Source organism: Rhinatrema bivittatum, chromosome 9, assembly GCF_901001135.1.
Source record: "Rhinatrema bivittatum chromosome 9, aRhiBiv1.1, whole genome shotgun sequence".
Lineage (NCBI taxonomy): Eukaryota > Metazoa > Chordata > Amphibia > Gymnophiona > Rhinatrematidae > Rhinatrema > Rhinatrema bivittatum.
In genome coordinates this window covers 264,605,553-264,633,235 of record NC_042623.1, presented here as the reverse complement: position 1 = coordinate 264,633,235, position 27,683 = coordinate 264,605,553, and the positions used below count along the sequence as shown (strand labels likewise).

At 44.7% G+C, this 27,683-nt stretch overlaps 1 protein-coding gene and 1 long non-coding RNA gene across 4 annotated transcripts in view; one reads left to right on the top strand and one right to left on the bottom strand.

Annotated features, from left to right (window-relative positions):
- LOC115098554 (schwannomin-interacting protein 1) overlaps nt 1–27,683 on the top strand; it is a 944,827-nt gene that overhangs the window by 790,453 nt on the left and 126,691 nt on the right. For 2 of the 3 annotated variants that reach the window (XM_029615175.1, XM_029615176.1), the window contains one exon: nt 10,681–11,265. In XM_029615175.1, the coding sequence (XP_029471035.1) occupies nt 10,681–11,265 (585 nt within the window). Of the gene's footprint in view, nt 1–10,295; nt 10,438–10,680; nt 11,266–27,683 lie in introns of those variants that run through there. The other variant, XM_029615177.1, reaches the window with a different exon arrangement.
- On the bottom strand, nt 9,090–10,823 carry LOC115098555. Its single transcript, XR_003858550.1, has 2 exons — nt 10,687–10,823; nt 9,090–9,291 (listed from the first exon to the last, which is right to left on the bottom strand). It is a non-coding gene; the product is annotated as an uncharacterized LOC115098555 (long non-coding RNA).

Below are 27,683 nucleotides of genomic sequence, written 5' to 3'. Positions count from 1 at the left end.
TGTAAGCTGGATGCAAACCCCTTTACAGAAGCAAACGGGAAATTTCCCCTGATACAACTTTTAGATGAGTCTCTTTGGACAAAGTTTTGCATCAGCAAATCTGCAAGAAGATTTCCTAGTCTGGCAGCATGCAAGATGATTCCCACCAGAAATTCAGAACCCTTAGGTAATCTTCTATTGTGTGTGAAATCTTACTTGAGATCACCTCTTGATCCTTTCCACTCTCAAGACCCTCCAGTCCTAGTTCTTGGGAACCCCACCCTTGGGTTCCAGCCACACTCTCAGGACAGGATATGAAGGAAACAGAATGCACAATCCATGCAAGACACCACCCATTGGGGAGCATTGTGCAACAGGCCATACCCCTAACATCACACAATCAAGTTCTGTGAAGACTGACACATACAGTAAGGGACACGTTTATGACGCCCTGACACCAATACCAACGTTTATGTGCAGCCAATCCAAAATAAGAAGCACACAGGAAACTTTAAAAAGACTGGCTAAAGCATTAAAGTAGCACTATGTCTTTTTCATAGCAAGATTAAAATGTAAGAGGCAGCTCTTACTGCACCCGGTGTAGGGAATGTAGGGTGTGCTGAGATAGTCAAATAGCCATTAACCAACCTGATGACTTTCCGAAGGCATTTTGTATTTCATGGAAAACATTTATACTGTAACCCAGCTTTTTGGTCACAGTCCTGTGATTCTGTGAGATATGTCTGCCTAATGTGTCCTTGGGGGTTAGGATTCTTTTGGTTCTGTTACATCGGTTCTTGAAGGTCACCTCATTCCACTAGAGAAAACATATCACAGCACGTGAATTCAAAAGATGTGCATGGTCTGTTCTGTGTATTTCAAAGCATAATTCTGAAAAAGCTGCAGTGCATGAAGGTGACAAGTTGAATTAAGGTGATTATAAGCATTCTGTTCAGTGTTAATAAATTAATACTATCCTTTAGCACAGTGTTATTCACTGATGGTCCTCAAGGGCCACAAATTGATCTGTTATTCAGGATATTCCTCATGAATATGCATGATATAGATTTGAATACAATTGAGGTCGTGTGCATGTAAGTCTATCTCATGCATATTCATGAAGGGATAGCATGAAACCTAACCTGTGTGTGGCTTTCGAGGATCAGTTAATATGAATGCTTTAGCATCCGCATATTTGCATGCTATGTCAAGACTTCAGGAACCAGAATGTAATAAACATTTGTAGCTACAAATAAGTTATTGAACTCAAAAACCTAAAATAATACTGGTCAGTATTTAGCCCACTTATTTATTTCAAATTCTTTTGAGAAGAATTTAATTTAATGTAGGGTTTCCAGATGATTCCAGGACATCAGAGTCAGACTGAACCGATCCTGGTTTTATTTATTTAGGATATTTTTTATTTGCCTTGTCACACTAATGCTGAAGGCAAGGTACAACATAGCAAATTGATAAACAATCGAGTTAATCATATGCTCAAAAAACATGCAAATAAAATTAACAGAAATAAACAAATTAACTTAAAAAGAATATAAATAATAAAACAAAAGCATCGTAAAATAAAAAATAGTCCAGATAAAAAATAATGGCCACAGTAAACTATATTTCTTCATTATAATGAATTCCCAGTTAATAAACACCATAGGAGTCAACCCAACCCCAAAATAATTTCAAAATAAACATTCAACAGATCCTTCAACCACTAGCAACAAAATACCCACAGAAATAAACAACAATTCAGCAACTGCAAACCCTAAATCCCTCAATAGCCAATGACTTAAGCTTTCAGAAATCCAGATCATCTCAGGCAAGGCTAATATATGCGTCATCTCAAGATATGGGGTGAAATACAATCCCCCAGGCTGCTGCCCACCAGTACCTGAGCAGCAGCACTTTAAATCAACTGCAGATACTTCATAGTAGTTTAGGGTAACCCCACATATCAAAGCATTGCTGTAGTCTAACCGCAGTGTTACCAGAGCATGGGTATGAGTGGCTAAGCCTATGCTGTCAAGAAAAAAAAAATAGTTCAAGTTTCCTAATAAGCCTAAGTTGGCACTCCAGGATCCTTTCGATATGTGAATGTGAAGATTCAAGTTAGCTTCCAGAAAAACACTGAAATTCCGCACTTTTTTTTCCCTCAACTCCAATGGCAGCATGTGGCAATGCCAATGGGGGAGGGTGGTAAGACCAGGACTGACTCAGCCTGTTCCTGGTGACCTGGAGCCATCTCTGCTATAAATTAGAAAGGCCAATTTTCACAGGTAAGCTGGCTGGTCTGGAAATGGTGCTCACTCAGTCTGGCAAAACATGCAGGAGGAATTCCCTAGATTTTACCTGGGCTAATAAGAGGCGTTCCTGGGGGAGAGAGAAAAAGAGTGCACGCACTTGGAATTTTCACCACTGTGTGCTCCATGTTACACTCCCTGACTGCACAGATAGCAGGTGCAACCTTCAAGGGAGCTTCTAGCACGGATACAGTCTGCTTATTTATGCAGAGAAACTGCCACAAAGCACCCAGGGCAAACGTGCACACACAGTTTGGAACTTTTGCAGGCTCCATGAAAACTGCTCCCTGGAGTGTTAATGCTGTTTAAATTGTCCTTGAAGGCGTCTGTGGAAAATAATAATGCGATTTCCTCTGTTGCTTCCTGCAAAGGAGGCTAATATGACCCCAGTGGGAGGGAATCAATATGAAGTTAGATTTCCATCAATAAGCTGGACCTCATTCTGCAAACAAGTTCTAGGGGCGAGCTGTGCCGGTCCTGGTTTTTACCCTGCTACAGCTTAAGGTCTGGTGCTTACCTAAGGAAAGCAGAATCACAAGTTCCTAGACCCAGGGGTGGCCAACTCCAGTCCTCTAGAGCCAGGTGCATGAGAGAGATTCACATGTACTGCTTCCACTGTATGCAAATATCTCTCATGCATATTCATCGTAGATATCCTGAAAACCGGAGCGGTTTGCAGCTCTTGAGGGGCGGAGTTGGCTGCCCTCGACATAGTACATCATCTCTGAAGGCGACCTCATTGCATTCTTTGTCTCGGGCTGGGGGAGGCCTTGTGATGATTTCTTTGTCTCGGGCTGGGGATCTCCTGGCAGTTTCCGTTGGTCTCAGGATTGGGGGTCTCAATGGCAGGTTTTCTCTCTCTCTCTCAGGCTGCCTGCCTGTCTTCCTGCTCTGTATGTGCAGCTTGCAAGTGACTTTTTTCTAAAGAGGAATCCAGTCAGGTTAACGTGCACCTCCCGCTTGGACTGGGCCTGGAGTACCCTCTGTCCTATCCCAGCTGCTGGAAACAGGTGGCCTTCCAAAGGGCAGCAGACATCGCTGTGGCAGGGGAGGTACAGGCCAGTGCCCTCCTTATGACGATGCAGCCCAAAATATGGAACTTAAATGTGACGATGTGAAAAATCTGCAAAAAAAATGCACATAATGGGGTTTGTGAATTTGCCCAGTTTTCCATGCATAATTTTTGTATTTGCAAAAGCAAATACAAAAATTATGCAAGTTCACTGTGAGCTGAAGAACCATGCAAATCAGCTCCTTAAGTGATTTTCACAAAGTCACATTTTGTATGGAAAATTGCACAAATTGGTGATTTCCTTCAGAAAATAAAGTGACGGTTTTCTATGATACAATCCAAAAATTGGTGCGGACTTTATCGCAAGAAAAAAAATGCCACAATTCTAATTTGCATGATTATTTAAATGAAGTGGTGGCATGAGAAAATCTTCTTGTGGCGCCTGCTCATTCTGGCAAAACCTTCAGCGTTTAGTACATCAGCCCCTTTGAGAGGGAAAACAAGGGGGATTATTTCTGTTCTTGTGCTGGATGGCAGAGTTAAAAGGAAGAGTGTGGTTTTAAAACAAGGGGAATGGGGAAATAAGGTTTCCCTCCATCTGTTTTGATTTACGTGCTAGGTTCAACCTCTAAGGGCATAAGACTTGACATCCTGGGTCAGACCAGGAAGCCCAGTATCCTGTTTCCAACAAGGGCTGATCCAGGTCACAAGCACCTGTTCCTTCTTCCCTGTGATTTTTGAAATTGCAAGGTAGATATTGATCAAGGCCAGGTATGCCAGTGCCTGTAAATATATGTTGGTCATTTCATAATTCTGCTTCAAGAATATAGAACTGCAGATAGATTTTGTCAACTTGCTGTATATGCCTTTTCAGATTAGATTTTACTTCTCGTGATAATAAATTGCACTCCCACGTTCCAGACCTGTGAAAAGGAGCCTGTTATCATCTACGTGATGGCATATTTGCATTTTAAGCTCACCTATGTGCTGTCATAACAGATCACATCACATCATCGTTTGTCGTTCTGGAATAGTTTTCATACATTCAAACAATTGTTATCAGTTACCTGATGATTTTACTTCTAGCTTTTGGATCTGGGATTTGGAAATGTAGTTTTAGAGTTATTTTCAGACTTGATATCGGATGTGACAACCATATGGGATGGAGGAGGGACGTAGCCAGAAAGACATTTCCAGAAGAACACATGACAGACAGGTTTCTTTTCCCAAATATAAACACTTTCGGAAAGTTATTTTTGGCGTCTAGACAGCCTGGTTGCTGTCTGTGTGCTGTAACTGGAAGCTCTTATTTGGATTCTGAGCTCAGATGATGCATCCTCGGGATGGTCTTGTTGGCAGCCCTCAGCCTGTCAGAGAAGGCCACGGTAAGTGCAGTACTGCTGCGAGGGCAACGGAGTGACCCCCCGGCGATGCAAAACTGGCTCTGTGAAACGAGGCCGAAGGGGGGTGCCAGTGCACACCTCCTCTGTGACTTCCCAGCCACCTGTAAAGCGCTCCAACGCCAACTCCTTATCCGTTTAGCATTTCCTCCCTCTCTGACCAGTTGCCCTCTCTCTAACCGCACCAACAGGCCTAAGCAGCAGCTCCCCAGCAGCTGACTTCATGATTTACGCAGGTGCCTTAGGGAGCTTGTGAAACAGAAGTTGAAGCAGAATGCCTTCAGGCCCTGAAAAGTCCTTCTAGCTGCGCAGAAGTGGATTCCCGCCAGGGTGTCAGGCCTCTGATAAAGCAGGCCAAAATTCAGCCAAAGAAAGGAAAGATACAATTATACTGTGGTAAAATAATAAGATAACGTGTTGAAGAAGCACTCCACACAAGCTGACCTTGCTAGCTTGACGTGCTACATGCAGCCAGGTGCACAGTGATAAAATACGACTCCGTATATCCCCAAGAGAAGGTCATTGCTTTTATTTCTATTTTTTTCTTGTCGTCTTTTTTTTTTTTTCCCCACCCAGCAGTTCCCTCCGCCTCCTCTGTACTTCCAGTTCAGTAGGATCTAGGACTGGAATCCGTGGCCACGAGCCTTCATTTAGAACTACCTGAGGATTTTTTTTTCCTTCTATTTTATATAATCCTCACCACACCCCTATGACCCATGACTCCCTCCCCCTAGAGCAGTGGTCCCCAACCCTGTCCTTGGGGCCCACCAGGCCAGTCGGGTTTTCAGGACATCCACAATGAATATGCATGAGAGAAAATTTGCATACACTGCCTCCATAACATGCAAATTTTCTCTCCTGCATATTTATTGTGGATATCCTGAAAACCCGACTGGCTGGTGGGCCCCCAGGACAGGGTTGGGGACCACTGCCCAGGAGGACTGTGAATGGTGCCTCCGCAGCATCCCCGGCCAACCCAGGGAGCAGAATCCCTGATTGGAGGATCGAACCAGCCCACTGGGTGGGCCCAATTGTGTGTATTTATTTATTTTTTTAGGAAAACTCATTTCTTCGTCACTCCTGGGCTTTCTTACAGGTACGGGGAGGGGGGGGGGGGTGGGTGGGTGGGTATCTGCCTGCCCTTTAAGCCCATGCTGAGCCTGTCATGTAGCTGTTACAGTGGTGCTCATGAGACAAATGATCTTTGGCAGGTGCCAAGCCTTGAATGGCAAAGAGAATGAGAACTATTGGTTATTTATAGACATTTTGTATGCTGCCTTTCTCCACGAGTGATCCCAAGGCCGACTTTAAAGCTTGCATTCTGCATTCTCCTCTAGCATCACACAGGTAGCATATCACCCTCACTGCCTTTTTTTATTTAGGTTTTTATATGCCACTTTTTGGCACTCCAGAGTGTACTATATTCGGGTACTGTAGGTTATTTCCTTATCCCCACAGGGCTTACCATCTAATGTGACTTGCCCAAGGAGCAACAGGGGGATATGAATGCTGGTTTCACTGGGGTGTAGCCCACTGCTCTAACCACTAGGCCACTGCTCCTCCAACAGTTAGAATGAAATAACACTTTAACTAACATACCAGCACAAAACTATATTTGTTTTCATTTATCACATAATGAATATTGAATTTTAGGGCATTTGATTACAAGAAGTTTATATTTATAGCATGACTATTAATCATCGGGGCTGTATATTTAGAAAGAAAAAGTAAAGAGAGTTTTTGAAAACGTTCCAAGTACAGAGAAGGGCAACCAAAATGATAAAGGGCATAGAACAGCTCCCCTATGAGAAAAGGCTGAAGAGGTAAGGGCTATTCAGCTTGGAGAAGAGGCAGCTGAGGGAGGGATACAAAATCATGAAAGGACTTGAACAGGTAAATGTAAGTTGGTATTTACCCTTTCGGATAATACAAGGACTAGGAGGAACTCCATGAGGTTAGCAAATAGCACATCTAAAACAAATCAGAGAATTTATTTTTTTTTCATTCAATGCACAATTAAGCTCTGGAATTCATTGTCAGAGGATGTGGTTAGTGTAGGTTTGGATAAGCTCCTGGAGGAACTTAACTGCTCTTAATCAATAAGGAATAACCCCTGCTTGTTACTAACATTAGTAGCATGAAATCTAGTTAATGTTTGGTTACTTGCCAGGTACTTGTAACTTGGATTGGCCTTTGTTGGAAACAGGATACTGGGCTTAATGGACTCTTGGTCTGATCCAGTATGGTATATCTTATGTGTTTGTACACAAAAAAACTGATTTTTTTTTCAATGTCAATTCTCACGATGGAAGGGCAATGAACTGAACACTTAGATCAGGGGTGGGCAACTCTAGTCCTGGAGAGCCACAAACAGGCCAGGTTTTCAGGATATGCACAATACCTATGCATGAGAGAGATTTCCATTGTATAAAAATATATTTCAGGCATAGTCACTGTAGACATCCTGAAAACCCAACCTATTTGTAGCTCTTCAGGACCAGAGTTGGCCAACCTTGAGTTAGAACATAGCATTTTGAGGGAATATTCTGGTAATACTAAGCAGTATCACTCTATAAAGAAGTGGTCTGTTCAACAGAGACACCCACGAGCATCAACGGGAAGAGAGCATGGCAGGTCAAATAGCCAAGCACTGGTACCCCACGCCATCATGTGGTAAACCTGGAATGATGGCTCCTGCTGATTAGGCCAGAAGAGAATGGGGATGCTGCGGCCGCAGTGTTTGTGGGGACGGGGTAATTCCAGACATCACATGCATTGACAGCTGCAAGGGAAACTTGGAGTGCTTGAGATTTGGGTTCTGAAAGAAGCTGCAGACTGTGGTGGGGATTTACATGGGGAAAAAAAAACCCTTTTTGTTTTGCTGCTGATTTTTTTTTATTTTTTTGGATGTGGGGAGGTTGTTTCATGTCCATTCTGCATTTGCATTTCATTGTGCACTAAAAGAAAAGCTGGAGCAAAATGAACAGGGCTGATCTTAGGGACTGCGGGGCCATGAGGTGAAATCTATTGCAGTAGGGCCCCAGAATGCTGATTTGGTGGCTCTCCCAGGGCCAGTGCAAGGGTATTAGATGCCCTGGAGAACCTTCTGCCTTGCATCCCCCGGGTCCAGGCCCTGACCTCATTCACTCAGACAGGCCCCCCCTCTCTGACACACACTTGGGTTCCTTGTCTCATTCACACTCGCACCCTTACACGGGCTCCCTCCCTCTTTATTATTAACACCATTGCTCTCTTGTACACACTATGCCTCTCTCTCTTTCACACACACACACACCCCGCTCGTGGGCCATCGAGTCTCTACTCCTCTCGGCTGTGAATGGGATGGGCTCCGCTGGCGCCCTAGGCGATCACCAATTGGGACAGGCCGGCCCTGGGATCTGCCCCCGAGCTGACAGGGATTTACGGTGCTCGGGGCTTTCATGTCGGCCCAGGACCCTCCCCCCCCCCCGAGGATGGGCCTGAAAATGAAAGTGCTGGGTTTTTCCTACTTTAGATTAGAAATGACATGAAACAAAAGTGTCACTAGTGTTTATAATGTCATTTTAAACAACTGCACATCCCTAGTGATTCCCTTTGCTGATGATTACTGCTGTAATGTAGGGGTGATGGAGTGAAGCCAGCTAAAAATGAGGACCCACCATCCTTAGGTTTCATCACGGGACCACTTCTTGTATATGAAGGGCATGCTGGAGGATCTATCCATTCCCTCCCCTTTGCTCTCTCTCTCTCGTTCTCTGTTAACACAGGTCTCAAATATTCGAGCAACTTTGACAACAGGGCTAACCAGAGTAGGACCAAATCTCTGGAATGTCCTTCGATTAGGGTTCCAGCTCGAAAAAGAGTACCTGAAATTTCATTTAAAAAAAAAAAAAAGCTTTTGAACCCTCATTCTTGCTGGTCACTTCACAGGATGAGGTAAACAAACAGTAGAGGCGACCCCATGCTCTGAAATGGGTTATAGCTTAATTAAAGTGAGTCCATCTCCTCTTTACGTTTGTTTGTCTGCTGTAAAGTCCATCCTTGTTAACCCCCTTTGTAGTTTTCCATGTTCTATAAATAAATAGTGATTCACCAAGAGTATTTTGTCTGGTGGATGGGTGGAATATACTTTTTCATTAACTTAAATAAATCATAAATAGCAGTGAAGAGAAAGGGGGCAGGTTCCAGCTTGACTGAAAGCTCAGCATGAAGGCCAGCCAGTTCTGGAAAGAAAGGACACAAAGAGAACAGAGTGGGGGAGGGGAGAAAGTTTGAAAGAGCATAAGAAGGCTACTACTATTAAATACTGGAAGACAAGTGGTAGAATCATGGAAGACGAGCTGTAGAAAGAAATAATCAAGAAGACAATGAAACCAAAGACACTTTAAGTTTGGAAAACTGTTTATTTTAGATCAGACTTGCGGTGAGAGGTTTCTGTGATATGTCTGGGCTCATATCATGGATCCATCTCAGACCCCTGCTAGCACCCACCCACACTCTGGCTTTTTCAACTCCTGTTTCATGGGTGTTTATATTGAGAAACCTCTAGAAAAGAGGTTCCCAAATCGATCCAGTTGGGTTTTCTGGATATCTGCAATGAGAATGTATGAGGTAAATTTGCATGCAATGGAGACAAAATGTATGCACATCTATCTCAAGCATATTAATTTTGGATATCCTGAAAACCCGCCTAGCTGGGGGTACCCCAGGACAGGTTTGGGAATCACTATACTTTTGAAAACAGGAAAACTATTGAACCAACAACCAGTGTGGATATAACTGGAGCTAAATGATTGTTTTACATCTAGCCTGGTTGCTTTTACAAGCTGTTTAAAATACATGCCCGCCCATCTATTGCACACAGACGGTAAGAGACAGGAAAAGGGTTGATTTACCACACTGTCTGAGCCATTATTCAGGGAAAGTACGTTCCGATTTACATTTTATGTTTTCCCTTAGTTTACAAAGGCACTGTGCCTTTAATTTAGCAGTTTTGTAGTCCCGTGGATCAAAGAGGGTGTGAAATATCCAGAAATTTCCTACCCGGAAGGGCTGTAAGTCTGCTAAAGCTTTTAACCCTTGCCACGGCTTCAGACTGCTGTATCCGAAAGTGCCAGAAGTGTGAAAATAGCAGGAAAGGGTTAAAAGGAGGCAGAAAAGAAGTGCGCAGTGTGGAAGACCTAGAAGTGAAGTTAAAGCAATAAAAGGGCCACGATTATAAAAAAGGGAAGCTAGAGGCAGGCACGCGAGTGCCGAGGCCTGATTGATGCCGGTTTCACATTACAGAGCAGGGCGCCGCTCACCTCTTCTTCCACCCACGCCCCCTCCTGAATGAATGGGGAGCAGGAGCGAACGCCTCGTGCCCTCTCCCCCCTCCCAAAACTGCTGTTTAGCAGGGGTAGAAACAAAAACCCGAATAAGAGAAAACAGGAGGGGGAGAGCCGGCAGAACGCTGCGGCCAGGGTTCCCAGCGCGCGCGCGCGCTCACCCTGCCTCGAGCTCCGGGCTCCAGAGTGACGTCAGCGGAGCGTGTCCCCCCTCCCTCCCTCTCCACTTACTTTGCCGGGAGTTTTCTGGCCCGGGCTCCCCGCCTGCTGTGGCCACTGCTGCCGGCAGGGGAGAGCTCCGGCTCCCTCGCCCCAGCCTGCAGCGCCGGGGAACGGATGAGGCGTAAAACCGGCCCGGTTGCGTGGCTGGCACCGAGCGGCGGCGGCGGCGGCTCCTCCCGTCCGAGCAGGTGGGGAGGGGGGAAATGTGGTAAACTTGGGGGCGAGTTGCAGTGCGCGTGTGAGGGGAGGCGCGGGCTGCACGGCAGTGTCGTCTCCTCCTCCTCCTCCTGCTCCCGGGCCTCGGTGCATTGACCCGGGAGGCGGGCAGCGGCTGCCGGTAACGCGCGCGCCAGGCGGAGCGCAGACGGTGCTGCTGCTGCTGCTAGTAACGCCCCCCCTCTCTCTCTCTCCCCCTCCCTCTCTTCCTGCAGGATTACCGAGAGGATGGGATGGATTTAGGCAGCGATGCCTGCAGCCGCTCCAGCTCCGAGTCCAGCTCCAGCAAAGTGACGCCCTGCTCCGAGTGCAAATCCTCGCCCAGCCTGGAGCTGGCGGCCCTGGAGGACTCCGAGGAGGAGGAGGAGGAGGAGGACTACCAGGTGTACGAGAAGAAGGGGGAGGAGGGGGAGGACTCGGGCGCAGTCCATCCCCGCTGCGCCCCACCTGCCGGCGGGAGGAGCTTGGCCGAGGAATTGGAGGAGGTGAAGGGCACCGCGCCGCCCCCCCCGCCCCCCAACATCAACCTCCGCCGGGAGCCCGGGCACAACGGCAACCTGGTGGCCCGCAAGCGGGGGGGCAAGGGCAGGAGGGCGCTGCCCCGATCCCGGCATGGCTGGGGGGGGAGGATAGCCGCCCCCCCCGGCGGGGGCCCCTTGGAGGACCCGGGGACCGGCCTGAGGGAAGACCCCCAACTTCCCATTATGGACTGGGAAGCGCTGGAAAAACATCTGGCGGGCTTGCAGTTTCAGGAGCAGGAGCTGCGGAACCAGAGCCACTTAAAAACAAACTACACCTCGGTAAGTTGCTTTTAATATCTTTTATTTAAGATGGGTAGGGGGCCTCGTGTTTTCAAAGTGCATGGACCTCCCGTGCCTTCCTGATTGCTGAGATCGGTTTCACTTGCTTGCTGCAAACCTTCTTAGCTCGTGCACTAATACGGTAAGATGCATATTTGGCTGCTGCTGCTGAGCCTGGGGACTGGCTCTGCCGAAGGGAAGTGGTAGGAAAATGCACTCAGACTGAGTAAATTTATGGTGACAAATAACGTGGTCAGCCACCGCATGTTTTGAAGCTTGGCGGAGTTTCTGCCTGGTGCAGTTCTCCCTTCCCTTCCCCTCGTGTTGCCCAATCTGATGCCATGTACAGCCCCTCCTTGTATCATTCCTGTATTTGGCAACGTTTGCATTATTCACTGGAGGGCAAATGCCCTGCCTGCCCCCCCCCTTTCTTGTTAGGCTGCAAAGTAGGGCAGGATGCCCAGGCATCAGAGTAGAGCCAAGAGCTTTTCCATCGTTCAAGAAGCTCAGGCTGCTGGAAGCGTGCGAAACTGAATTTCTGGAATAACTACCAGGAGCTCATGTTTTAAATAGGAAAGTCTTTGAGCAGCCCTCGTAAGGTTTCCAGTGGGAGGTCCAAGAGCATCTAAGAAATATGTGCATGAAACTTTTTACACACTGACTTCTATTATATATTCTTAGTTGAAAAGTGAATAGTTCTACTTTTCTTTGGATACTTAAAATATTTGGGTAACATTTGGAGCCAAAACAGCTTCCTCCTTTGCTAAATTGAAATCAGATATATGTACTAAGCTGCTCTTCATGAAAAAAAATCACAAATGCAGTTTTCTTTTGAAATTTTAAACATGCTATTTAAGTTATTCACATGTAATTTAACTTTTGTGAAGTGTAAATCAGAATCTGCAAAAGGGTAATGAGCTGCATAATCATTATAAATTTCATGCATTTTTCCAACTAGAGTTTAAAGCATATTACAGTTGGTCAGCACTTAAATCCGTAATGTTATAAAGCGCAGTAGTCATTACAATAATATATATACCAAGATAATTAAGGGGTCATTGTAATAAGGTACACTCAACAGAGTTCACGGTCTAACCCTCATTTGTGTGCAAAATTTAGTTTTAGGGATTTTTAGTTTAGCAATCCACAGAATCCAATGGGAGTTTGGCACACTACAATGTGCTTACATGAAGACCTGAGTTTTGAATTTCAAATATATGGACTTTGACAAAATGGGGGATGTACCTGGAGGAAGAACTAGAAGACTGGGAGAAGATGGGCGAGGCAGGTCAGTGGGCTAATATTACAGAGGCAACAAATCTTTATGTTAGAAAAGTAAACAAAAGTTCAGAGAAAAAGAAACCAATTTGGTTCTCAAAGGAGGTGTCTGCAAAAAGATAGCGTTCAGGAAGTATAAAGGATCCCAAAAAGAGGCGCACAGGGATCAATACCTGGTGAAAATGAGGGAGACGAAGAAGAAATCAGAAAAGCAGAAGAAAGGATTGCCCAAGAGATAGAGAGGTGACAAAAAAACTTTTTTTCAGATTTATAAGAGAAATAAGGAAAGGCAGAAGTGGTATAGTGAAATTGAAAGGGGACGAGGAGCAATGAGCCAAGACGGACAAGGAAATAGCGGAAATATTAAATAGAATACTTCAGTTCTGTGTTCACTAAAGAAGATCCTGGGGAAGGGCTGTTGCTGGTTGACAAGAACATAGAAGGGAATGGGCTAGACACAACTCCTTTTACAGAAGGGTATGGATGGGAAGAACTAGGAAACCTGAATGTGGAGAAGTCCATGGGGCCGGATGAGGTACATTCCAGGATAATACGAGAACTCAAGAGATGTCCTGGCGGGTTCACTAAATGACCTGTTCAATAGGTCCCTGGAAACAGAAGTGGAGAAGAGCGGTTGTGGTCCTGCTTCGTAAGAGTGGCATAAGAGAGGAGGCTGGAAACTGCAGGCCTGTTAGCCTCACTTCAGCGGTGGGAAAATTAACGGAGATGCTGCTGAAAGAAAGGATACTGAAGTATCTACAATCCAGTAAGTTGCTGGACCTGAAGCAACATGGATTCACCAGAGGAAGGTCCTGTCAGACAAATCTGATTGACTTCTTTTTTTGATTGGGTGACGAGAGAATTGGATCAAGGAAGAGCACTCAATGTCATCTATTTGGATTTTAGCAAAGCTTTTGATACCGTTCCACATAGGAGGCTTGTGAACTAAATGAGAATCTTCGGCATAAGCACCAAGGTGGTGGAGTGGATTACAAACTGGTTGACTGATAGGAGACAGCGTGTAATGGTAAATGGAACCTACTCTGAAACTCTACAGCATCTTAACATTTGGTTTTCTTCTATTAACTCTTGGCTCAGACATATCAAACTCACTTTAAACATGTCCAAAACAGAGTTCCTAGCTTGGTTTAGGCTATACTCCACTTTCACCTTAGTAATTCAAATTTTCAAATTAAAAACCAGGTGAAAAGTCGTATACACTATCTTTTAAACCTCAAGTTAAACATGTTATCAAGCAGGGTTTTTTTTAGATTGTTCTTGCTGACCTGAAAAAAACTTGTGTGCTCCAGAATTTTGTACTCTATTGCAAGCATCTATATTTCCCATTCTCTGTTACTATAATAGTCTGTACACTGGTCTTCCCTCCTCAACATTGTGCCCCTTAAAATTATTACTAAATTCAGTGGCTTGTCTCATCACTGGCTTGAGACATTTTGACCATATAACTCCGGCCTTAACTGAGCTATACTGGCTTTCGATCCACGAAAGAATTAATTTTAAACTTGGAATGACCATCTTTAAATTAATTAATGATCAATCCTGCTCATGGGCAAATGCAGTTTTGAAATTCTATCAACCCTGAAGGACTTTGCACTCTCAGTGAGGCCTACTTGATGATCCACCTCTCTGAGTAACATGCTTACACACTCCTCAAGAATGCTCCTTTTAGGTTTCTGGCCCATAGAGATTCGCCAGTGTGACTCTGTTAAGGCTTTCAAGGGACTCCTTAAGACCTTTTTGTGTTAAGTTTTATTTATTAATATAATGATTTTACCTTTTGTATGGTTGTGTCATATTCTATTTTAATTATGTATTTTCTATTCTGTATTTATATTGTTTTAAGTTAGTTTCCTTGTAATAATTATGTTCATTGCCTGCCTAGACCTTTTTTTTTTTTTTTTTTTTTTGTTAGGCAGTTCATAAATTTAGTAAATGTAAATGTTCAATATCTTTGTGAGCGACATTGCAGAAGAGAGGTAAAATTTGTCTGTTTGCGGATGAAACCCAGAATTGCAACAGAGTAGACATGCCTGAAGGAATAGAGAGAATGAAAAGTGACTTACCAAAGGCTTGAAGAGTGGTCGAAGATTTGGCAGCTATTTCCCCAATTTTGAAGGTGCTGGTTATAATTTTGTAACATGTGCCCCTTCAGAAGTGCTGTTAGTTGGCACTCCCTTCAGCCTCCCAGAGTACCTGCATCCTGCAGCGTTTTTCACATGTTTTGGCATTATCAGCCCGCCCTCTCCCCCAGGCTGCAGTGAAATCATGCGTGTAATTAAGGCTGGTGGAGACAGAAAAGGTGCAGTCATTTCTGCACATGGAGCCCTTTTGAAAGAAAGAAATGTGACGAGAAGAAGGGGATAAAGCTGCGGGTGAAGGATGAGCTTGGTCTTTTCTTACATCTGACCTGGACTGTCCTTAAGGGAATGGGGCTGACACTCCGTATTGCACTAAATCCTTGTTTCAGTCTTTCTCTGGGGAAGGATAAACCTCCAGGGTGTTAGGTGTGCTCTTATCTAGTTGGGCACTGAAGCGGTGTTCCTGTGTAAAACATTTCTGAAGCGTCTGATCCACATGAATTTTATGGCGCACTCTGCACTTCTTTCTCATAGCTTCCATAATGCAAGCTTAAAGCAATCTAGATCTGTATTCCCTTGATCTCTCTCTCAGGGGTCTCTTCTCTTCCTTTTTTAGAATTTGAAGTTGCCCCTGGGAAAACTGGCTCTCTTATCCCCTAGGGGATTCCTCTAAATATTCACTGCTTGATCTTGAACTATCCCGTTCTCTCCTTCCTGTGGGTTATCTGCTTTTTGGTCTCCACTGGGCTGGTGGCTCTTCTCCTTCTGTCGCCACCCAAATATGGTGATCAGAAGGATTCCAGCTGTTTGCCGGAGAAGCAACTGAGCCTCTTGGACTGATAGATACAAAGGGAGACTGAACAGTTCCCCAAAACCCTCAGCGTACCTTTCAACCACAAAAAAAAAAAACAAAACCGCTTGTTTCCAAAATACTGTCGGGAGTCTTTCTTGCAAGAGACAAGAGAGGCTTTCATCCAGATCTTAGGCAACCTCTACCTCTGAAAAGGAAGGGCGAGCAAAGCTTCTTTCCAAAACAGAAACGGAGAGAGATGCAGCTTACCAGCCATTGTGGGAGAACCAGCAGCAAATGTCTCCCGCAGGCGTGGGCTCCTCGTCAAGGCTATGGGCCTGCAATTCTAAGGAGGCTCCTACCGTCTCAAAATCCAACTCAGAAATCCATGCAGCTGCTAGGGGTCAAGCTAGGAAACGCAATGGTTTATTCCAGTTTGTAGCAACCTCCCATGGGGGGGGGGGGGGGGACTGTGGCAAAAATGGTGTGTTCCTTGCTGTTAGGTCACACTCTTTTGTACGGGTCCCACTGGGGCCCTAGACATGTCTTGTAGGTTTGAAAAGTGCCTTGATCAAAAAAAAACCTCCCAAGTATCAGCCTGATGATTGTCTGCCGATAATGTGCTGCTGTTTTTCTGACCTTTTCTCTCTCAAAAGCTAAAAATAGAGATTTTTTTTTTAACTTTATAAAATTAATTTTCAGATTGTTCTTTATTTTTTGCCCAGAATTCCCCCAGAAGTGATATTACAATAATATAAAAGCAAAGTAAATTGGGCAACACCATTTTTAAATTCTACAAAAGTCTGCATATTTTGTCAAAATAATACAATATAATCATGGTGTTGGAGTAACAATTTAAACCTCCATACAAATTTCTTACTCAAATATGTAAAAAGTTGTAATGTTTTGGTGCAGAATTCCCCCAGGAGTGCTGTAATAGTTCACTAAAACTTTTGGTTTTCAGTGATTTTAGTTTAGCAATCCACAGAGCCCAATGGGGAACTCTGAGCTACATCCAGTGTTGACTTCATGCTGCTGCCAATACTGGCAGCAAACACAGGCATCCCTGGTTGTGGCCACAAATGCCAGCACTTGCAACACGTTGGTGCCGACTGTAGCTCCTCTTAGGCTCTGTGGCTTGCCAAGTCCCTGAAAAATAAGAAAGCTTTAACCGTAAGGCAGTAGACCACCTCTCTCCCTCTAGCACACTCACCCTGCCCTAATTCATTTCTCCTTGCTTGTGTCCTCTGCACTTTCTTCCCTTCCCACAGCTCTTTCACCCTCTGCACTCTCTCCTCCCCACCCCATCCCTGTCTCCACTCCCACCTCCCTCTCCCATCAGTCGCCTACACCCCTTGAGGTTCCTTCCCGGATGCTCACTGCTGGCACAGTCCCCTCCTTCAGAACAGGTGTTGCCTCCTGACAGTGCGCGGTTGTCGGTGATCTTGAATTATGCTGCTCCCACTCTCATCTTCAAGTCTCTTGAGAACAGCTCAGGAGTTCGGGCACTACGCAACTCAAACTCACCAAGATCGAAGCAGCAGCTCTTATTACAAGGGCAGCAGTGACCATCGGAAGAAAGTGAGGAAGAGATTGAAGAGAGAGTGCATGTGTGTGTGTGGGGGTTATCAAGGATCATGGCAGCTGTCTTTGCTTTCTCTCCCATTCTCCCATGTGCGGGGAAAAGTGAAAAACCTGTGTGGGAGGGAAGTTGTGCAGAATTCATCTGGGAGCACAGGTGCCCAGTTTTCAGAATGATTGGGGGTGCTAAACTCGTCACGCCTCACGCACCCACAGAGCTGGTACCTGTGCCCAGGAGCATAATGTATGTTCGCTGTTTCCTAGCGTGTAGCCAGATGGACTCAGGACCGATGGGTATTGTGCTTTTCTGCTAGCAGATGGGAGACAGAGTCAGATTTCAAAGCTCACGTCACTCTAGATATTACCCCTGCAGTAATCTCAGCTCTTCAGTATCTCTCACTATCCCACACACTAGAGTAGTGTTAAGAATTACAGCAAAGAAGAAAGAAAAAGAGAAGATCGAGCCCCGCTCTCCTGCAGTGAAACCTAAGGGTCCCTCCCCCAGTTGAGAATTCCTGAGGTGATTTCTGAGATCCCTCAGAGGTGAGCCTTGGTCTGGTAGCCGGTTCCCCCCGTGGACTTAGCCCCAGAGTGGCTGAAAGGCAGGGGGTGCGTAACCGAGCGCGGCAGTGAAGGCAGAGCCCTCTCCCCCGGCAGCTGGAGACCGTCCCGGCACTCGATTGGTAAGCGCCGAGACCAGGTAAGCAGAAAACTTTAAATGTTAGGTCTCCAAGGCTCGGATTGCCATTTAGATTCGATTTCTTTTCCTGTGAGGTAAAAGGGAGCACCGATCGGGTTGAGGAGCCCTGGTTGGGCTAGGCCCTGATCCGTACAGGGGTCCACGTGGAGACCCTCGGGGGCGCCATCTTATGCGCAGGGGGCGTCAGCGCCATATCCCCTTCTCGACCAGCGGTAAGCACAGGGCAGGCTGGGCGGCCATTGCGCCTAACTTGTGCGCGTCTAGTACAGATGTGGGTATAACCAAGCGCACACCACGCGCATAACGGAACGCATTCCGCATGCACATCTACACGTGCGCATTGAAGCTAGAGGTAATGGCACCGGCACCCAAGAAGGCCAGAAGGCATTCTCTTTGCACAGCCTGCCACATAAGAGCCGCACAGCCTGAACTGGAGTTCTGCCTGTGCCAGGATTGCGAGGAAGCCCAGGGGGAACCAAAGCCTGGCCCCTCACTGTCTGGGGATGGGTCCGGAACTACTACAGATGATAATTCCCCGGATCTATGCATCTCTGAGAGAGCCTCTCCACAAGAGGGCCCCTCAGGGGCTCCTAAGCCAACTCCCCCTGAGGTTAATATGGACCTAGGGACCTTCTCCTGGTTAGAATTTTTCCAAGGGCTACACGCCTTCGTTTATCCCAGGGCGCTCCAGCTGCGCCCCGGGCTGAACCCCTGCCGGAAGCATAAGATCCTCCCAGCCATGTTCGGATGCCTCGGGACATGCCTCGCCTAATTAAGAATTTCCCTGATAGGGACCCAGACACTTCAGATGTTGATGGCGACTCGCTGGCAGAAAGAGAAATTCCTCCAGGCCTGGAACCATACAGAACCATGCTCCACGTCGTCCACAAGGATGAACTACCAGCTCTTGTTTCCCAGACTCTGAAGACTCTGGGTATTTCAGGCACAGACCCAATAGCGAAACCAAAGAAGAACCCCATCCTGGTGTCCCTTCGTAAAGTTTCGTGTTACTTCCCAATGATGGAAGCCATCCAGGAACTCATCGACCTGGAATGGGATGCCCCGGAGGCCAGCTTCAAAGGAGGTTGGGCCTTGGAAGCCCAATACCCTCTAGAACCAGTGACCAAGGAATGCCTGCGTTTCCCGAAAGTGGACGCCATGGTCTGTGCCGTCTCAAAGTAAACAACTATTCCCGTTGAGGGAGGGGCTGCATTGAAGGATACTCAGGATAGACGACTGGAATCCATCCTTAAGCAGGCCTTTGATGCAACAGCAATGACACTGCAGATTGCTTCCTGCTTACTCCTCTCGAGAGAGGCAAATAACTCCGGAACGTATACCGGTGAGATGATGGAACCTGCAGCAGCCTTCCTGACAGCCGCAAGCTCAGACCTGGTGCGTACCTCAGCCAGAGGCATAGCCTCTGTAGTGGCAGCCAGAAGACAACTATGGCTACGGAATTGGTCTGCTGACACGCCATCTAAAGTGAATCTCACCAGAATGCCCTTTAAAGGATCTCTCTTGTTCGGAAGCGAATTGGAGAAGTTAGCCAGCAGGTGGGGCTAATCCCCAGTGCCTCGGCTACTGGAAGATGGGAATAAAAGATCTCAGCGTCCCTCTCCTCGAAGAACCAAGAGCAGAGGCTTACAACACTTTAGACCCTACATGAACTTGCAGTTCCATGCACCTCGTCCCTCCGGAAGGTCCCAGCCCTTTCGGAACAGACAGACCAAGAGAGGAGCAGGCCCAGGGGCAAGCTCCAGCCGTGCTCCACAATGAAAATGGGCCGACCCATCCACAGGAAGAGGAAATAGCAGGTCGACTTGCCCTCTTCTACCAAAGATGGGTCAAGATCACGTCTGACAAATGGGTACTAAACATCATTCGAGAAGGTTACTCTCTGGAGTTCCGCAAATTTGTCCCTCGAGACAAATTTATGATGTCACCCTGCCACTCCCACACCAAGAGACTGGCACTGGAAGCCACCCTGATAAGACTACTCACTCTGAAGGCAATAACTCCAGTTCCCACGCCCCAACAAAATACGGGGTGCTATACCATCTATTTTATTGTTCCCAAGAAGGAAGGATCATTCCGACCCATCTTGGATCTCAAGAATGTCAACCGTCATCTGCGGATACTACACTTCCACATGGAGACTCTTCACTCAGTCATAATGGCAGTACAACCAGGAGAGTTTCTGACCTCCCTGGACCTCTCTGAAGCCTACCTTCACGTTCCAGTCCATCAAGATCACCAGCGTTTTCTACACTTTGCGATACTGGGTCACTATATTACCAGTTCTGAGCGCTACCTTTTGGCCTAGTGACTGCCCCCAGAACATTCACCAAAATGATGATGGTCGTGGTGGCAACACTAAGGAAGGAAGGGATCTTGGTACATCCTTACCTGGACGACTGGCTGATCAGGGCAAAGTCCTCTGAAGAGAGCCGACAGGTGACCAGCAGAGTCAAGAGCCTACTGCAGGAACTTGGTTGGGTCGTGAACTCGGGCAAGAGCAGTCTGCAGCCCTTTTAATCCCTAGAGTACCTGGGGGCCCATTTTGACACCAAACAGAACAAAGTCTTCCTCCCCCGAGGAGAAGAAAACTGATGGAACAATTACAACAATTGATGACCAATGCACGCCCCAAGGTATGGGACTTTCTTCAAGTCCTCGGCCTCATGGCATCAACCCTGGAGTTCGTCCCGTGGGCAAGCGCCCACATGCGACCATTCCAGTGCTCCTTACTGTCACGGTGGAACCTACTGTCCCAGGACTACTCAATTCACCTCCAACTACCAGCAGAGGTACGTTCTCAGCTCCAGTGGTGGCTACAGGAAGACCACCCAAGCAGAGGAGTAAGCCTATCCCCACTGAACTGGACCTTGCTCACCACGGACGCGAGCCTGCGAGGATGGGGAGCCCACTGTCAGAAACTGATGGCCCAGGGACAATGGAACAAGGAAGAAGCGAAATGGAACATAAACTGCTGGAAGCTCGAGCAGTCAGACTAGCGTGCCTGCAATTCAGCCACAGACACAGAGGCAAAGCGATTCATGCACAAAACAGACCGCTTCTTCGTCCTTCACAGCAGAAGAAACGAGAAGCAGCTTTGCGGGCAACCATAGCCCACTGGATCAAGGAAGTAATCAAGGCAGCCTACATAGAGGCAGGGAAGCCCTTACCACTACAGGTTAAGCTCATTCTACGAGGGCCCAGGCAGTTTCTTGGGTAGAAACCAAGCTACTGTCACCCGCCAAGATCTGTCAGGCGGCAACGTGGTCCTCCCTACACACCTTCTCCAGGTTCTACTGCCTGGATGTTCAAGCCCGAGAAGATGCAGCCTTCGCAAGGGCAGTACTAAGTGGGCCACGGGCAGCCTCCCGCCCTGTCCAGGAGAAGCTTTTGTACATCCCATTGGTTCTGAGTCCATCTGCTACACGCTAGGAAATGGTGAAATTACTTACCTGATAATTTAGTTTTCCTTAGTGTAGACAGATGGTCTCAGCATCCCGCCCATGGCATCCCCAGAAAAGGAGAACCTCGGATAGCAAACCTCGAGAGTAAGCAAATACGGTAAGCCGCGGCCTACCCCTAGTTCAACACCCTCGGTTTATCCGGTGTCGGTGTTAATTGGTTGAGTGCACTGGCGGTCTCCAGTTTGGAAATTAGTTGAACCAGTTCAAGTTTAATCAAGTTATTTAAGCAAAGATATATCCACAATGGCTTTTCGAAAAGAATACTGAAGAGCTGAGATTACTGCTGGGGTATATCTAGAGTGACGTCAGCTTTGAAATCTGACTCTGTCTCTCCCATCTGCTATTTATTTATTTTATTTAAAATCTTTTCTATACCGTCATTAAGCTAGTTGCTGTCACAACGGTTCACAATAAGGCACATAATTTCAAACTTAAATGTGTTGAATTATATTAACTAAACAGGTGCCATCAAATACTGTAACATAGTTTCATATTAAATATTACTTAGTGGTTGAGATAAGTCATGTCTACTTTAAGTATATCGGCTATAAGATAAATTAACACTTAAGTCTGGTCCTCTGTTGTTGCAATCTAATAGAGGTAAAGTAAAATAAAATATACACACACACACCATTCGAATAAGCTGATGTGTGTGTGTGTGTGTGGGAGTTCTTCGGACTGCATCATACAATTCCCTGGATTCTACTCTTCATTCCCTTTGTGGTATGCTTGCTTAAATAGCCATGTTTTTAAACTTTTTTTGAATGCTTTGATGTCTCTTTGTGTTCTGATTTCTAAAGGCATTGTGTTCCATATTATAGGTCCAGCCAGGGATAGGGCCCTATCCCTTACTTGCGTTAGTCTGGCTGTTTTTACTGAGGGAATAGTTGGGAGTGCTTTGTTTGCTGATCTCAAGTTTCTATTAGGGACGTGTACGTGAAGGGCTGTGTTCAGCCATTCTGCCTTTTCGTCGTGTATTAATTTATGTATGGTGCAAAGAGTCTTGTATTGTCTTTGTTCAATGGGTAGCCAGTGTAGTTCAATTAGGGTATCGGTGATATGGTCTCTTTTACTTTTACCGGTTAAAATTCTTGCAGCTGTGTTTTGTAATACCTGTAGTGGTCTTATCGTGGTGTGGGGTAATCCTAGTAGAAGGGCATTACAATAATCAGTGCTTGAAAAAATTAATGCTTGTAGTACTGACCGGAAGTCATTTGGTGCTAGTAGTGGTTTAAGTCTTCTGAGAGTCATAAGTTTGGCGTAACCTTCTCTTACTTTTAGAGATATATATTGTTTCATACTTAGGTCCGTATCGATAATCACTCCAAGGTTTCGTACTTTCTCTGCTAGTTATATTTTTTGGTTGTTATTGTGATTGGGTTTTGAATGATTGTGATGTTTTTTCGTTCAAGATGTAGGAATTCTGTTTTCTCTATGTTAATAACTAATTCCATCTGGTTTAAGAGCTGTTTTATTATATCTAGATACATGTTGGCTAAGGTTAATGTTTTCTCAATTGAGTCATTAATTGGAAGTATTAATTGAATATCGTCAGCATATATGTAGTGTGAGATGCCCAGACCAGCTAGCAGGTGGCATAACGGCAGCATGTATATGTTGAATAGTGTGGCAGATAGGGCTGATCCCTGTGGAACTCCTGTTTGAAGGTTTATTCTTTCTGACATTGCTTTTTTGATTTGCACTTGGAAATATCTGTTATCTAGGTATGATTTGAACCATTTGATTGTTGTGTTGCATAGTCCTATTTCTTCTAATCTATTTAATAGATTAAGGAAAACGAAATTATTAGGTAAGTAATTTCTCCTTTTCAGCAGTGGAGAATGCTGATGCCTTTCCTTTGTTAGGTGGAAAATATTCAGCAACAATTTGTATTAGCTGAGCACTTTTCCAATTTCAGTTCAAGGTGATTTCTGACATTCTTTCAGGTCCTGAAAGTCCCTGCCCCAAAGAACTAACAATGTAATTGGGTACTTGAGGCAGTGAGAGAGAGTCACGTGCCCAGCATCACAAGGAATATCAGTGGGGAAGCAGGATTTGAACCTTGGTTTCCTTGGTATATGCAGGCCTTTAGGCCACTCACAGCACACTGCACTTGTGACTGCAATATCAAGCGCTTTTTTTAATATAGATTAGGAGGGAATAAAAATAAAATCAAACAATATAATCTCCAATATGTTTTTGTTAAAGAACTGGCATAATTTAGACTGTAATTGTCTATTGAGAATTCATCAGCTGCAAAACTGCAATCAGTTTGCTTTATTCTCCTGCTTATTTCAAGTTTTGTGCAGCATTCAACATACAATCTAACTAACATGGAGGGAGCCATTTATCTTTCTAGTAATGTCACTGCTGATATATGTTGCCTCATTTCACTATGAACCCATTGTACTACTAGTGTGCCATTTTTTTGCTTTTGATCAGTTATCTCCTGTATTGGAAAGGTCATAGATGAGCACAATAGAAAACTGAGTAAAACTGCTATTATACCAGGCATAGACGGGAGCTAAAAGCTTTCTCTCCATGCGGGCTGCATTCAGTAGCCTGGAAACAAAAATATTTTGATTCTTCCTTTCACAAGACACATCGTTCATGTCAAAATTGTTCATTTAACACCTATAGGTTGCTGTCTTCATATTGAGAGAAGGTCTGGGGGGGGGGAATAGTTATTTATTTCTATTTATATATTATTGTACTGTATTGTTGATGCTGTATTTTGAGGTTATGTTGTAAGCCATCCCGGGTCCTTTTTGGAGAAGGGGAACGCACAAATCTAAAGTGTAATAATGAGTTAACAATTACAAAATCATATGCTGCATATTAGTAGTAATGCTTAGCAAACCTGCTTCTTGGTACAAGTTCTGTCATGCAGGGAACCTATAAACCGGTTACCTCTCTGTGCATTTCAAGTATATTGCAGAGGTGGTATATCTGATCTGTAATGGGCAGTAATGGCTACTAGTGCTATAGGATCAGAAGCTGAAACTTTGCTGAACATCTTTCAGGTATTCTAGTTGATACTGAGCAAAAAATATAAATCTATTAAGTCACGCAGAAAGAGATGGTGGAAGAACAAAGCAAAAAAAAAAAAAGCTTTTCACAACTTTTAAAAGATTTGCAAGGTTTTTACGATGCCCTAAAAGAAGGCTGTGGATCCCAAACCAATACACAATTGAATCTATCAAGACTGTAGATAGTGTTCACCTTTTTTTTTTTTTTTTTTAAATTATTTTATAGATAATTGAAATATCATTAATCGTTGTAAAGAGCACTTCACAAATTTACTGAATCAAATTGGAAATGTTCATCCTAATGCACTAGATCAGCTAAAACAATTCTCAGTATTAAACAAAACTAAGTTTGCCAATAAGGGCGGAAGAACTGAATTATGCAACTGAAACAATTAGATGTAGGAATGTTCCAGGCCTAGATGGGGTCCTCCTGGGGTGTTCAGACATAGAGGCAGTGAGCTCAAAGCCATTATAATGCATGCTTGGAATAGCAAGAGCTTCCTCATGGCTTTAAAGACACTCTCGGTGTTACCATATATAAAAGAAAAGGCGAGAGGTCTGTTGGTGAAAATCATTATGGCTTAGCCATGTTACTAGTTAGCAGAAAGCTCCTGTTACTTTTCAGTCTGTTTAGAAGAAATGTATGCCAGAAAGTGTTCCCCCAGAAAGTCAATGTGGCTTCCATGTGAAGAGATCAATTAGTATGATTGATTTATTTATTTTCCAAAACAGCTACTAGGAAAGGCAACATGAAGATCTCTGTAGTAATTGTAGATTTTTCTAAGGCTTTTGAAAACAATGGATAGAGAAACACCACAGGTGCTGCTTAAACACTATGGTTGTCCAGAGCAATTTGTTGAAGTAATATGAGAGTTTCTCTAGCAGGATATATTACTGACTCCTTTTGATATATGTTGTGGTCTGAGACAAGGCTGAGTCCTTGTTCCCACACATTTTTTTTTTGCACTGCGTTCTGCAGTGTCAGAAAACCTTAGTTGAAGAGTCTACATTCACACCAGAAGTGATGGAAAATAATTTAACCTGACTAGATTGCATGCCAGTTCTGAGGTGCATGAAGTGTTCATTACAGAACTCCTCTTTGCAGAGGATTCAGCACTGGTTTCTCACTCTCTTAGAGGTGTCAAGGGAAAAACATTCGCTTTATGACATAGGGAAAGCAATTTGAATAAAAGACATACTAGTAAAACTGAACTTCTCTATCAGACAAAATACCCATAATATTATACCTGAAGTTTCTGTCAGTGGGGAATCCCTTAAATGTGCTAATATCGTTTTGTACCTAGGAAGTATAGTTACTAGTGATTATACACCTGATACAGAAAATATATATTTCATCAGCATCCGAAGCATCTGGAAGACTCAACATCTTTTGGCATCAGCACAGCATCGCTACAGCAACCAAGATGTCTACCATGCTATGATGTTGACTGCAATTCTGTATTCCATGGAAACGAAAACCTTGTACAGGCAACATGTTAAAAAGCTTACAGGATTGCAGTTGAGGAATGAAGTGATAAAACTGAAGTCCAAACTCAAATGTATTTGAGAAGAGCTAACATAGCCAGTGTTGAGACACTTATGACGGCTACACAGCTGAGATGGACAACTCATGCTGTCTGTATGCCTGAATATCAGCTTCTGAAGATCCTTCCCTGTGATAAAGAAACATAGCAAAAAAGAACAAAAGCTGTGCCATAAGCATGTTTTGAAAAAGAACCTGAAGAAAGTTATAGAGAACTGGGATGAAGTTGCCAGGGAGAGAGGTAAATGGGGATGTGTGGTGTGTTTCTAGTCAGGCAGTTAATGAGCACAGGGAGACAGTGTATCAAAGCACCATTTTCCATATTTATTTATTTAAAATATATATATTCTGCAACTTGCAAATACAATAGCATATTATCAAGCATCCCTGCAATTTCTGCTGCCCAAGCTATCAAACACTTTGTCTCATGCTGGACTTGCTGCTTCTTGTTGAGCTAGCAAGTGTTAAATTTCCCCATCCACAGCCATCATCGTATACAGCAAACAGATGAGGAATGTCTATCTGAATGACCATGGACAATAATGCTATTTATTTCTGCAGCACTACTAGATGCATGCAGCACTGTAGAGACACACGTAGGAGGTAGTTCTTGATTTGTGGTGCTTACGGTCTAGTAAAGAAAACCAGACCAGGCAAGATTTAATGAATTTCATTCACCAATATATTTAAAATTAGAGGCTATGATTGGGGAAAGCCAGCCTTGAGCTGATGGAAAAGCAACCTCAAGTAGATGGGTTTTAAGGTGGGATTTGAACACAAGCAGAGGGGTAGCATAATGTGCCGATCTCAAGAAGGCTGTTGCAGGCATACGATAGAGCTTGATGGAAAGCACAGAGCCAGGAGTGGTGATGGAGAAGCAGTGCAACTCGTCAATGAACAGAGTTCATGAGAGGAGAGGTGCGGAGTGAATGACCTTTAAAGAGACGCTTAAGCCATATTCTGAAGAGAGGGGGAAGCCAGTGGAAGTGACGTGAAGAGGGGTTACATGATGATAGTGGAAAAAGAGAAGCTCTATGCAGCTGGATAGATTGTAGTGGGGAAAGCTGGTTCAGATGAGTCATGAGGAGCAGGTGGTAATAGTCTGATTAAAAAATGATGAGGGAAATGGATAAGGGGTTTGGAACTGTGCTCAGAAATAAAGGGGTGTATTTTGGAGGGGATACAGAGTAAGGGACAGCATGATTTAGTAGTGCTTTTTAGACATGGACAGAGGAAGAGAGAGGAGAACTGAAAAGTATCCCAAGATTGGAGACTGGGAGGATCATGGCATTATCCACAAAAGTAGAAACCCATCAACAAATGAAGGGAAAAAAGCTTACAGAATTAGCAAAACAAGAGAAAAAACTCTTGAATTAGACCAGCAAACAAGGAAAGATAATTGGCAGTAGGGCAAAACAGTGGGAAGTACAGAGCTACTCCAAAACCCCATGTGGCTCAAGATATGACACAATAGTGGTTAAGGAGAGGTGAACTCAGTCCTATAGAGGAGATTATTAATTGCAGCACAGGATAGTGGACAACGTACAGTGCATAGATACAGAATGCAAGGTTTCACATTAGGAGTCACCATTCAGGAAAAGAAACGAGGTGACATTGAAAATATGTTGAAATCTTCTGCTCAACGTGCAGCAGCAGCCAAGAAAGCAAATAGAATGCTAGGGATTATTAGGAAAGAAATGGAGAATAAAACGGAGAATAGCACAATGCCTCTTTCTCAGTCCATGGTGCCAACCTCATGTTGAATATTGTGTTCAGTTCTGGTCACCGCATCTCAAAAAAGATATAGCAGAATTAGAAAAAGTATATAAAAGGGTGACTAAAATGTGGTGGAACGATTCCTCTATGAGGAAAGACTAAAGAGGATAGGGCTTTTCAGCTTGGAGAAGAGACGGCGG